This window comes from Pinus tabuliformis, chromosome 1_1 (assembly GCF_031772625.1).
Source record: "Pinus tabuliformis cultivar Carrire ecotype Pingquan chromosome 1_1, CPIR1, whole genome shotgun sequence".
Taxonomy (NCBI): Eukaryota; Viridiplantae; Streptophyta; class Pinopsida; order Pinales; family Pinaceae; genus Pinus; species Pinus tabuliformis.
The window spans coordinates 285865715-285880294 of record NC_142297.1 but is presented as its reverse complement, the minus strand read 5'-3'; the positions used below and the strand labels follow the sequence as shown (position 1 = coordinate 285880294).

At 29.4% G+C, this 14580-nt stretch overlaps 1 protein-coding gene across 1 annotated transcript; it reads right to left on the bottom strand.

Annotated features, from left to right (window-relative positions):
* Positions 1-8955: 8955 nt before the first annotated feature.
* Positions 8956-9546, bottom strand: LOC149212655 (auxin-responsive protein SAUR71-like). The gene has a single exon (XM_089388773.1). It carries the CDS (start codon positions 9544-9546, stop codon positions 8956-8958), a length of 591 nt encoding a protein of 196 aa, XP_089244899.1.
* Between the last annotated feature and the right edge of the window lie 5034 nt (positions 9547-14580).

Sequence of the window (14580 nt, the reverse complement as noted above, 5' to 3'; positions counted from 1 at the left end):
ACGGATCTCTGATCTTCGGTTGACAGAAATTGAAACCAAATATCTTCATTGAATCTGCAAAAATCCCTTAATTTTTCTTCAGGCGAAGACATGGAGATTTTGACAGAAATTGAATGATCGTAATCTTCCTTGATCCTCGTAGTCAATCTTTGCCAAAGAGAATGGCTAAGGTTTACACAGGTTTCACTTTTATCAAAGTATTATTTTCTTATTCCTTCAACTTGTGGCAGAGACGAGTGAATCTAAATGAAAAAAATAATTTCCAGAATTCAATTTCAACAATTCTCTTATATGGCTAGATGTCCAAAAAAATCTCATACAGGCTCAAAACATGGAAGACAACAAACCAAACAAGTTGATTATGCTCCAAAAAAGTAAGACGAATTTAAAATTCTTCTGCAAAATAATTATGAAACCCTAGCTATTGTTTAAATCTCATGACCAAATAAGAAATTTAGAGAGAAATTTTTTAAAACAAGAATTAGAGAAATCAATTTTTTTAAAGGTGTAGCACTAAATTATGTGATGAAAGTATATGACACATTATACATTTCTCATCCAAAAATGAACAATGTAAAATTAACCAAGTAGTAGGCTATTGGCGATAGTTTTGAAAATCCAAATATTTTATTCTTCTTATAAGTTTATGAATGATAATGAATATAATAAACTAGTTAAGAAAAATTGTGAAGATATAACATATTAAAAAGTTATTAAGTCGCGTTTTAGGATGCTATCAACCAAAATTGATTTTTTAGTCATTTTCAATAAAGAATTAAGGAATATAAGACAAATTACCATTAGATAAGGATAATAGGGGTGATGCTTCTATGGAGAATGCCTTCCAATCATAGGATTATGTTAACATAGGTTAAGTAAGGAACAACAAAAGTAGTAAAAAATATAATAAAAAGAGTTAGCTTACAGAGAGATGGCAATTCAAGCTTACATGAAGAAGATTTTCCAACCCTCAAAGTTTAAGGTGGAGTTGGAGATGTCATCCAGAAACCAAACAATAGCAAAAATTTATTTATTAATTCCTATTGTAAATGGTATGTGAATTATGCTAATGAATAAATGGAATTGATTGCAGATACAAAGGAAAAACAATATAATCCTACCTTCAAAAGAAGGTAAGAGTGGATGTTTATTACTTGTGATTCTTTCGAAGAGAATAAAAATTATATTTGATTATTAGATACTCGTTGTCGAAACCAAATGATTAGAAATAGAAATATGTTTACAAGCCTAGATATTTCTATTAAGATTAAATTTAAATGGGTTGACGACAATATTATTAATGTTGTTGGTAATAGTATCCTTATTTAAAAAAGTGAAAAAAAAATCATGTGTCAATTTGGTAAAAGATTAAAACATAACCATATAGTAATTGGTTAACTTACCAGAAAAATTATAAAATTGCATTCAATCGCAATACTAATAGCTAGAATTTATGGCAGAAAGAATAAGATGGATCCTTTCACTATAACAAATTCCAATGAGTTAATCCCATTTTCCCATAAAGTAACTAACATATATGAGCCATGTCTTTGGAATTTTAAATATTGACACTTGTATTTTTGATGACTAAATTTGTTGCCACAAAGACACTTGGTTAAAGGTCATTGTTAAAACATGAATTGACTTTAGCCCAAAGCAAATGGTGGCATCTTAATTTTTTTAAGATACTCTATGTCACAAAGCACTCATTGGTACAAAGAAGGATGATAGATACATTTCTTAAAATTTAAATATAGTTTGTATTCACAATTTAAATGACTTTAATGCTCTCATTGACAAAAATAAATAAATAAATAAACATATATATATATGAATATGATTAAGAAGAAAATATGACTGTTAACCCAATGGAAGATATACGGAAATATCCATTAAATAGAATTTTATGTCCAAGGTATTAAATAAAATAACATAAAGATACAAATATATAAGATAGAAAAGCCTAAAGTCTTTGTTGACATCATAGGTTCGGATTTTATTAACCATTAATTCCATAAAAGAATAGTGAACCCACTCTACCGACCAAAGCAAAAGTAAATTAGTAATGGGAAATTTTATTTTTATATTTTATTAATAATTAATTTAATAAAAAATAGTTAATCCTCTCTATATACAAAAGAAAAAGTAAATTAGTAATTGGAAAATTTATTTTTATATTTATGTGTTGATCATATTTACACTAAAAAAAATTAGATAAGTTTAAATCACCGATGAAACAAGGATATGAGATGATAAATTTGGGTCTCAAATACGTCATTTGTATTAAGTTGAATAAGAGAAATTTTGGAATATATATATATATGGATTAGATGTATTAGAAATATTTAGAATGCACGTCTAAATGAATTATAACGGATAAGAACAAAATTTAACAAATAAAATAAAATTCCAAATCTAAATTCTAAATTGTTCAAAAGAAGATTTGATATTCATATCTATCTTACGAGTATTATAAAACCTAACAAATAATATAAAAGATCAAATGTAAATTGTTCCAAAAATTATTTGATAATTATATCTATCTTATGACTAGTATATTAGACATTATACTTACAATCATTTTGATTTACATGTTTACATAGAGATTTGAAAAAACTCCTTTGCAAGTTGACAAGAGAAACATACGTTCTAGAAATAACAATATATTGTATTCAATACTCAAGCACTAAACATAGCTTTTTAATAACTTTTTAATAGCTATATTTATAGTGACTTTACACATAGTGGAGAGGATAGAATAGTTGATATAATAGCTAATATAGAATAGATGTTGTAAAGAGTATTTTAGGTATTTCTTCATCTTTTTTAAACGGTTGTTTTATGCCTATGAAAGAAACAACTCATTGCGCCAATTTAATTAGGCGAAACTAAATTATATCATTAATAATGGAAATTTGTGAAGCAATTTCGTTAAGAAAAATATTGAATAATCTTCATAAAAAAAATTCTCCGAATTATCAAAATAATATTTCAATCATTACCTTTTGCATGAGTATTGTGATTATTTTTATAACAATACCAGAAAACTGAAACATTTAACCAAAAAAATAAGAAAAAACTTCTCCAAATTATTTCAGTCATTACCTTTTCCATCAATACTGTTATTAACTTTTATAAGTAATACAAAAAAACTGAAACATTTAAAAAAAATTGTTAAAATTGTTGTAGAAAGTTCTAAAACTATCACAAATAAATCTAGATTTTTATATTAAAATTTACATCCCTTAGATCTCTTTTGAAAAGCTCTTTTAAAATGAAATTGAATATATATATATATATATATATATAATTAAATCTGATATCAGATTTACATGAATGAGTATGTTTCTCATTAAATACAAGAGTTTTCGATGTATTAAATTCGCCCCCCCTCTGCCACCCGTTTGCAATTAAATCTTTCGACTTTACTTTCTATAATGAAAAATGATACAATTTCCCATTACCAATATAGTGCTTTTATTCTTCACCATTTACAACTAATTGTAGTTGTATTTTGTACCGATTAAGCTGTGGTGAAGAAGTAAGATACGAAAGATGTAATCACAGCTCTACTTCAAGGAATTAGTTTGGTTTCTTCCGTTGGTCGGTCGTGGACAAGACATTCTCTAAATAACTATAAGACACTCGCTCAGGAAGCACTTCCTGAACCACTCGAACGTTCCAACAAACAGAATATTATTTGTCTAAATCTATTCGCGAATTGAATGGGTTCCAGAATCCCACCATTCGAACGTCAAGGTAAAATATAAGAAGACGCGAATCGATAACGGAAATGGTTTTATTTATCCTGGCGGTTTTGTCGAAGTGGACAGTGGTTCACATGCTTACTCCTCACAGTTTTTCTCTTTCGCCATTAATTTCTTCAGGATGTGTCGGCAAGAAGTAACTTGTAACAAACTGGGATGTATATGTTAAGAAGATAGGTGAGATGTATCTGACCCAATAGGGCGTTAAGTGTTGTTGTTGCGGAGATTTTTAGGAGAACCCCTGTGCACTTTTTCTTTATTTACTCTCCTGTAGGTTAGGTGAACCTGGGAATATATGTAAATATTATAGTGCGTGTTGAGCGTCGTTGTCGCAGATAATGTAAGACCCCGTCTGCACTTCTCCTTTATGAACAGTCTACTTAAATGTAGAAAACTGGGTTTAAAAGAAAAAAGATAAAGCGTCGATAGTAACACATATACTTGCATGTCGTAATAATGGAGCATCTGCACTCACATAGGTAGTGTTAATTGGAGAACGTTCTAATATCTTCTGCGAAATTCATGTCACAGCCACTTTGTTAATGTGATAAACTTGAAAACCGCGACCAACATAAGCGTGGGTCACAATTTTTTTCCTCTTCCTTGCGAAGAAATAAACTGCATTGCTTTGGCTGACATGAAAAACAAAAATTCAGGTCCCCGTTGGCCAGATTACTGACAGCCCATTTCATGGAAACTTGGCTTCAATTCCACCCACTCTCTAATATATCAATTATCGAGAATTTTGATTTTTACATTTAAATTTAAAAAGATAGTTTTATATTTAAATTCCACTTTTAATGATATAAATACCGGTATAGGTCAATGTTAGATCAATCTTTGCAATGGTTGTAATCTTCGCAATGAATGCAGTAAGAGTTATAAAATCTCTTGACTCAAAAGATTTGATCATTCTCCTGCATGGTATGTATTTATATTTGTAATATTTTAAAATAAAAATTAAATTATAATTTAATTTATTTATATATATAAAATTGTTTTCATGGGTATGACCATTTACAAACCATGGTATCTGCATGGTATGTATTTATATTTGCAATATTTTAAAATAAAAATTAAATTATAATTTAATTAATTTATATTTATATATATATATATATATATATATATATATATAAAAGTGTTTTTATGGGTATGACTATTTATTAAACATATTTTTTTTTTAAATGGTTGTTATAGTGTTTCTCATTTTTAAACTCTAAGAGACATTGTATAATGGATTATAAGAAGATTTGCAATTTTCTTTAATTTAATTTGGAGTGGATTGGTATATTTTTAAAATAAAATTAAAATATTAAATTATATATATTTATATATGCACATATTTAGTTTTATTATGGTAGTGATTTTTTGAGTTTGCTTGTATATTTAAAAAAAATATGTTAATTAAAATAAAAGATGTAAAACATAATTAAATATATGAGTGTATATATGAAATTAGACAAATTTTATATGAATTTTAATAAAACATCCTCTCTAAATTATATATCTTTATATCAACAAAGATATTCTTTATTGGAAGTGCACTTTCTACACACTAGTATGAATATGACTGAGATGAGTAATTCCTTACATGCTAAATGTCAACTTACATTAAACTCAAAATCAAAGACTAATATCAAGGAAAGAAAATGAAAGTAAATCAATCTTATTGTATTTAGCCGTTCATAAATATTAGCATAAAAGACGTGGTAAAAATATCTTATTTGCACTCTTTTATTTATAAACAAGATATTTAGATGTATATGTTATAATATAATTTTTTATTAATTTTATAATGATAAAGTAATTAAAAAATATTAAAGAAAAAACTTCTATTTCTCTCGTAAATATTTCAATATAAAAATTAAAATATCTATATTAAATATATAATGTATGTGTGTGGTGACTTAGAGAATATTTCAGTGCTCAAAAAAAAAAAAATTAATTTAGTTAATTCTTCATGAAAGAGAAATGTGTAATTAATTTAATTTTTAATACAAAAATAAATAATAATAATAAAATATTCAAAAATACAATTTAGATAATGAAAACTAATATATATAGTTTATACATATAGAGAGAAAAATAAAAAATAATATATAAAGAAAAAAAAAAAAAAAAACACTAAAAATCCATCTTAAACATGATTTACTATACATTAAAAAGCATTAAATTTTTTAATAAATAAATCTCTTTTAAAAAATTACATTCAAAATAAAATTGGCCATTTTAAAAACAATTGCAGGTCATGAAATTTGATTGCTTTGGGATTAGTTAACCCTTAATTAGTTTTAAATTAACTAAGCATTTAAAATCCTCCAATTTAAATTAACTAAGCATTTAAAATCCTCCAATTCATGTGCGGATACTCAATATTATATTTAAAAAATTGAATTTTATATATAAATTCCACTTTTAATGATATAAATATCAGTATATCAATCTTCGATCAAGCTTCACAACGGTTGTAATCTTCGCAATGAATGTAGTAAGAGTTATAAAGTCTCTTCATGCAAAATATTTGATCCTTCTCCGGGATGGTATGCATTTATACTAGTAATACTTTAAAATAAAAATAAAAATAAAAATATAATTATAATATATATATATATATATGTTTTTATGAGTATGACACTTTACGAACCCTCTAACTTTTATGATTGTTGTAGTATTTTTAATTTTTAAACTTGAAAGGACATTCTATAATTGATTATAAGGAAGATGTACATTTATTTTTATATTCAATTAATTTGGAGTGGACAATATATATAGATATATATGCGCGCACGCAGTTAGTTTTATTATGTCTGTAATTTTTTTGAGTTCGCGTGTATTTAAAAAAAAATATGTTAAAGGAAAAAAAATTTAAAAAAATATAAAATATAATTATATATATGAGTGTTTATATTAAATTAAATAAAATTTATATCAATTTTATATAAATAAGGGAGATAAATTAATTGAAAGTTAAAATAAATAAATAAATAAATTATATTTTCATTTTTGAGATTTGTAATTAACTCTATAATTTCTTCAGCATTTAATGTGGGATTGACCTATGAAATTTAAAAAATACTAATTAAAAAAATATTGAGCTTTAATAAAACATTTATTGGAAATGTACTTTCTACAAATTAATATGAACATGAAACATAGGAGTAATTCCTTAAATGTCAAATGTCAGTGGACATGATTTCTTCCATATTTAATGTGAGATTGATACGTGAATGTTGATCTTTAATAAAAACATCCACTCTATATTATATATCTTTATATCAACATAGATATTCTTTATTGGAAGTGCAATTCCACAAACCAGTATGAACACAAGGGAGATAGGCAATTTCATACATGGTAAATGTCAACTTACATGAAACTCAAATAGGAAGACTAATAACAATAAAAGAAAATGAATGTAAACCAATCTTATTTTATGTATTGGACATGGTAAAAATTATCTCATTTTTACTTTTTTATTTATAAATAAGATATCTCATTTTCACTCTTTTATTTATAAATAAGATATTTAGATGTGTATGTTATAATATAATTTCCTATCAATTTTATAATGATGAAGTAATTAAAATAAAAAATTTTATTTTTTTCATAAATATTTCAATATAAAATTAAAATATCTATAATCGAGTTTAGGTTTCTGTGATCCATATTAAATATATAATATGTGTGGAGACCTAGTAGAATATTTCAATGTTTAAAAAGAAGTAAACAAAAAAAAAATAGTTAATTCTTAATGAAAGAAAAATGTGTAATTAGTTTAATTTTTAATATAAAAATTAATAATAATAAAATATTTAAAACTACAATTTAAACAATGAAAATTAATTACATATATTTTATACATATATATAAAAAACTCCCATAGGAAAAAAAATGAGAAAAAGTAAAAACCACTATAATCTATCTTAAACATAATTTCCCTGCATTAAAAAAACATAATTTACTATGCAATCTCTTTTAAAAAATTACATTCAAATAATATTAGCCGTTTCAAAAAGATTTGCAGGTCGTGAGATTTGATTGCTATGCAATTACTAGATCCTAAGATAAATATATACTTGTTATTATTTAATTTTACCGCCACAATTTGTGTTCATTAACCCTCAATCACATGAAAGTGTTTGTCTTTCATGTTTGTGAGTATAAATTCGCATGACTCTTTGTTACTCTCAATTTTCATCGCTCCTTGTAAAACGGATACATCGAAATTATGTGATAAAAATGAATACTGCGAAAGTTGTATAGCCTTGTGACTTTGAATTCTTAAAACCATTTCATAAGGAAGGATACCTCGAAATACGGCACGCAAGTTTGCAAATTCCTAATCGAAAAAAAGTGTTGTCCAAGACAGCTAATATTTCTTCATTCACGTGAAAAGAAAATGCAGACACCAAACAATAAAAATCTAAAACCATATCGTCAGTACTTAGACGCAATGGTAACGTTTCTATTAGTTACCACGCAATCACACAGAAAGTACAGAGCATGTTATATTTACAGTAAGATCTGTTTTAAATTAAGCAAGCATTTAAAATCCTGCAATTGAGCGGATACTCGATTCCGTTCCAGAATCAGCTGCTCAAGTTGCTAGACAAAGTCTTCAAATGGGTTTTCAGGTTTGCACAAGCTATCGTTGGTGGATTGGAGAGTATTCGCTACCTGCAACATAACCTTACGGGTAGGAATGCAAACTTCTGGTATCTTTGCATTTGGTGAGATTTGATACAACCTCTCTTTGCAACTGTCGATGAACTGCTACAGCGTTTTGTAGCCGAACGACTGAACAACCGTCATGCCTTTGCATAGAGTTCGTGCAAGTTATTATCATTGCAGGGTCTGCAACAAGTGAGGGTTCCTCGAGCTGAATGCCCTTTCATCCGCTATATAATTATCTATATAGTAGAATGCATATATCTGGAGCAGTCGAAAAATGAATTAGTTACGGCCGAACAACTGAACACACGGCATGCCTTTTCTCAAGGTTACTGCAAGCTACCTTTGGAGGGCATGCAGCAAGTGCAGTTTTTTCCAAATGACTTCCCGTTCTTCCTCTATAGAATTCGCTATCCAGGAGAATTCATATATCCGCAGCAGTATCAAACTGAATTACTTATAGCTCAAAAGTGTCCATTGCTCAGGTCTTAATGTTGCACACCCGGAAGCTGTATCAGCCAATGGATTTCTGTGCGAAGGGATGAAGAAGAGGCCTCGATTCCATGCCGAACGATATTCCATTCACCTCAGACGAGCAATTCCATTCGTTAGAGAAACCGCTCTTAACTGCCTCCAAGTCGAGATGCCTCACAGCGGCGAGGCCATTTCTGCTGAAGAGTCGTAGAATGTGCTCGAACAGGAACTCGTCGCAGGGAATCGCAAGTCTGCTGCGCTGTGCGTAGCCAAATTCCTCCTCGGCCTGCTCGAGCAGTGCCCTAAACACCGGGTAGTTCAAGTACGCCGCCTTGATAACAAATCGCCTATTGCAATTCTGCCCGACATACACCGCCACGTGTCCCGACGGCACGTCTGGCGGGATGGCCAACAGCGAGCGACGATGCCCGTTGCTCGAGTTGCTCAACCCGGCCACATCCACCTGTGTGTCGCCGGACACATAAGTCACTCGGCACGACCGCGAGAAAAGCAGCTTCCCAGCCAGAGCCTGAGCCGCTTTGCCGACGCTGGCGAGCTTCCTCCATTTTCTCACGACCTGCTTCAGTTTCACAACATGGCGGATCTCGACCCATTTGCTTTGCACGTTCATGGCGAAAAACTATTATGAAACAAAATGAATATCTCTTGGTTACTTTCAGGACGCACATGAAGCAAAAGAGAAACTCCTGAACGCGGCCTATGTTGCCGAAAAGGAGGTTGTGATGAGGGCTATTTATAACGGAGAGAAGGCCAGAAACTGGATAATGATCAGCCTCATTACTTAGCAACTTTCTCTGAAATCTCTACGCGAATTACATAATCCGGAATCTTTGCATGTGAAATTCACGTAAAAGGAGGAGAACAGTAATAAAACGCAAATGGTTTTGTCTGTTACCGGAGGGTTTCTTTGATAGGGACCATGGCTCACATGTGAACACTTTAAGGTTTTAATTTTTTCACTACTGTTCCGTAAGAGTGCTGTGTAAGTAACGAAGAAAAAGTGGAAAGAAGTCACAGGAAAAGTTGTTGCCGATTCCGTGGGCGTATTCTATCTTATTAATGATTTGAAAAAACGTCTACATAAACAATCTAGGATGTTGAGATTGGGCGTTGCGGAGAGATGCCAAGAGAGTTGTATATGGTGATAATGGAATATGGCCAATAAATAGGTTAGGTTCAATTGAAAATTTACGTCAATATCTTGGGAAATCTTATGATCTACAAACGTTTATAATGTTATGGTTTTAGAATACACAGCGAATGAGCCAATCAGTGATCTACAAACGTTCCTAATGTTATGATTCTAGAATACACAATAAATGAGCGTGAGATATGTGGTGTAAATTTTAGTTATAAATCTGGTTGATAGAGTTACCACCTTTTTTCCCGAAAATTTAGATGGAAACTTAGTTGGAATTAAATAAAATAAATAGAAATAAGGTGCAGAGGAAAAACCAAGTGTCATAAAAATGAGCGCACATATATCTAATAAAAAAAATAAAACGGAAGAAAAAAACATATTTAATTTTATTTTCTTGTGAATATAAAAATCATATTAAATAATAATTATAAATCTATATATATATTGATTTTGAGATTTATTTTTTCAAGATAGTTATGTAGATTATATTAAGTTTCTATTATGTAGTTAAATTATTAATTTTGATATATCAAGCTTATGTGGTTGGGTTTTAAAATTTTGCAAGATAAAATTATATAAATATTAATGAAAAGATAAAATATGATATACATAGAGAGTGAGAGATACATTTATGTTTTTTTGAATTTTATAGTAAAAGATTATTGAGAAAAATTATACTTTGAAATACTCAAGGATATAATAAAGAGACATTACTATATGTACATTAATAATATATACGAATACCTAATAACTATATTTTGTTACTAGGAACACAATTCAAATTAATTAAAAGTCAATTTTTATTCAATTATTTAATGGAAAATGTATTTTTAACATGCTATTTGCACTTACAAATTTAATGCTGCAAATGTAATCTACACTTCATGTTTTTCTCATTAAAAATCAATCCTCAATCCTCCTCTTTATTCCTCCTTCTTTTGAACTTCATTCCACCTTCCTCTTATAGAGGTCTCTCTCAATTAATTGTAATCTTGAATTCATATTTCTAATATGTATCAATTTCTTATTTAAATCAAAGTTCTTAGGTTTTTGGAATCCATCCCTCTTAGTTGGCTTTACCTTCCACTACAAATCTAAAGGAGGGAGGTTTTGAAGTGTTTCTTCATTCTCTATCTTTTAAGGGAAATTTTACATCATTAACTTGTGCTTCTAGACATCTATTATTATCTTTTTCTAAACATGTTTTTGGTAGCTAAACTTCTACAATTTAATAATCCTTTTATGTGGGTAGAATAGCTCACATAATTGTAAATTCTTTGTCCATGGCCTTTATCATTTGTTTACTTTTAAGTGAATTCCATTCTTGGAGATGAGCCACAAGGTCGCTTGTTAATTGGTAGATCTACTATAGAAAAACATGTTCCTATAATCTAGAACCCCAATTGATCTATAATTTTCCTTTTGTACTATTATCTTATTCAGTAGACTCAATGATGTTGATGTCAACACATATTCAACTATATGTGAAGAATTCTAACTTAATCCACACAATATCTATTTATGTATCCACCCATGGTATTCCTAATATCTTCAAAAAATGGTAAATGCCCGAAATGTGATGATATATTTGGGAGTTGATTTTTCCTAATATACATAGTAGTAGTGCCTGCTCCTACCTAAAATAAAAGAGAAGCCTCAAAACCTCCAAATGATAAAGAAAGTTTGAGGTCTAGACAATAAAGAGATCTTTCAACGAGCATTGTTCTACTTCACAATGCCTTGTTCAATTCAAACAGATGTAGTGGTACACTTTCTATATAGGAGCATATACACAATTGAAGTGAAAAATTATTCCAAATGATTCTTAAAAGTGAAGGTTGTTTTTGATGTCGAGCTCATAGTCCTCAAGCATTGGCACCTTTTCATATTTCTCCATGATATATGCCTTAGAAGGAAGGTTTAGATGAATTGAAGTAGAGTTCATTTTTTAACCACATCATTGAACAAGATAGGAACCGAACGGAAATGAAAGTTGTGCCTTTGGAGATGTCGTAAATATATAATAAATTATGGTTTCTAGTTTTTTACTTTCATTCAAATGTCCTTGTCCTTCCACTGGGATCCCTTATAGGAGCTTTAATATTTTTCTTTATATTTACCATGTGATCAAGAATGCCCACTGAAAAAATTAATATTTTTCCTACGACAAGCATGGCCATGATTTATAATATTTGTTTTATGTTGTAACCCTCTCATAGTAAGATGATTTAGTGATTTAAAAACTATTGTGGATATTCCGCTTGATAATTTGTCACAACATATCTACTAAAATATATTAGAAAATATAAAATATACACTATGAGGGTTTATTTCTTCTTGGATTTCTATATTTATTAATTATTGTTTATTACGCATGCATGCAACTTACAATAATGTACAAAATAGAGAATAAAAAATAAAGCTCACAAACCACAAATTAACACAAGATATAACATTGGAAACCATTTCGAGAGAAAACCTAGTTGGAAGGTAAGAATACTATGCTTTGTTTCTCTTAATGGAAAATGCATACAATTACAAAGAAGTGAGATATGTGGCTTGTGGGCTACAACAATGCACAAATAATCTCTCTCTATTCACTCCCTATCCACTCTTAATGACTTTAATCATATATGGAACAAAAAGTACATGAATAGAATGGAACCCCTTTTCCTCCTAGTGGCTCGATTTTCGCTCCAAAAATTTTGTTTGATGCATCAAATGGCTTTTAGAAGGTTTTGGACCAAATTTTCCAAATTTGGACCTGACATTAGAAATGGTACTACGAGATGATTCCTCTAGTTTTTCCACTCTAAAATCATAAATATGTATTGAAAAAGATATAATGACCTAATCCATATTAGATCTCCCTATTTAGAGAGGTTTTTGGTTGCAAAAAAAAACTACTTAATGAGGCTTTACCTAGAAGTTGTCTTTTCATCCCAATATGAATAAGGTAATGATTCCCCTTTGTTGTAGTTTTCTACCTCTTCTACAAAAATATAACATATGTCAGCTCTACTTAAGCATTTGGTGCCAAATCCTTTGCAAAGGGTAGGACCTATTTGTCTTCGTGATCTAGCGTTGAAGGCTAATATAATTTCAAAATATCTACATTCACCAATAAGTAAATGTGCATGTATGTAGGTAGATTGAGTATATAGGAATTATCTCCAACATTTTTTTATATCTCAAACGGACCATATTGCAAATCCTTGATTTTATTGCCATGACCTTGTAGCCTCTTCTTGTTCTATTGTAGCCATAATCTATCTCCCACCTTAAAGGAATTCTCTATTCCATGTTGATCATGCCTATATTTATATTTTTTGTATCATTTATGTTATCTCTTGTGATGGTATATGAATGTCCATTATCTTCTCAATGGATTTTTCATCCCTAATGACACCCCCTCTAAGACACTCACTCACTTCTCCTTTAAGTCCATATGCAATATCCAAAAGGTGAAGAGGAAAATATCCAAAACATGCAATATCCAAAAGGTGAAGAGGAAAATATCCAAAACAAGCATCAAATGAGGACTTACAAGTAGAAGTGTGGATTACTCAATCATAAGTGTTGTATATGCCAAATTTTCATCCCATGTCTTTTGTTACTTTCAATAGATGCTATCTTGTTGAGTACTTTTATCTTCCCATCTGCATATATGGATGGAGTGTTATAAACCTATTTAACTTCATATCTATATTCTCCTATAATGTAGTCTAAAATGCACTAAAAAAATCCTTTGTCTATCTATGGAACGACCTTCTTTTGTATCCCAAAAAAAGCAACCAAACATATCCACAAAACAATTCCATTACTTCTTTCATATTCATGTTGATTGTCCATTTACAGGGCATTAAAGCGCACATATTTATAAACATATCAACCACCATGAATAAGTAATGGCATTCCTTTCTAGGTGTGAATAAAACTCTTAAAAATTAGCTAGAAAAGTTTTTTAAAGAATAAATTGATAAAATAAAAATGATATACCATATTTCTTATTACTAAATTTGTCGATACAAAAAAATGCATCATTTTATGAAACTTGGTACCTATTCTGGAGTCATAAACCAATACACTTACCTCTGCAAATTGGCATTGCCGTGTGACTTAGTTTCTTAATTTAGTAATTTAACATATATAATTTGATTATAGGAAAGTCACGTTCATATGACTTAATTTAAAATTAATTAAATTATTTAATTATCCTCGAAGGTTGGTTAGTTGAGTGGAAAACCTTAGAATCTTTTTTGGTTGAGTGGAAAACCTTATAAACTTCTTTTATTCTTTTACAACAGTTGCCCTGCCTCGTGAATTAATTTTGTATATATGATTTGATCACTTGCAAGGTCACATTCATACGACTTAATTTAACATTAATAAGTTGTTTAATTATCGTTGATCTTGCTGGACGTCGATTGAGGCAGTGGATCTCCTTTTCCTGGTCGTGGGTACATCGATGTGTTATGCGTAATTATTATTAGTGTTTTTTTA

What these genes read in the sequence shown, in the direction of transcription:
- LOC149212655 (XM_089388773.1), bottom strand. Translation starts at nt 9,546, where the DNA reads ATGAACGTGCAAAGCAAATGGGTCGAGATCCGCCATGTTGTGAAACTG.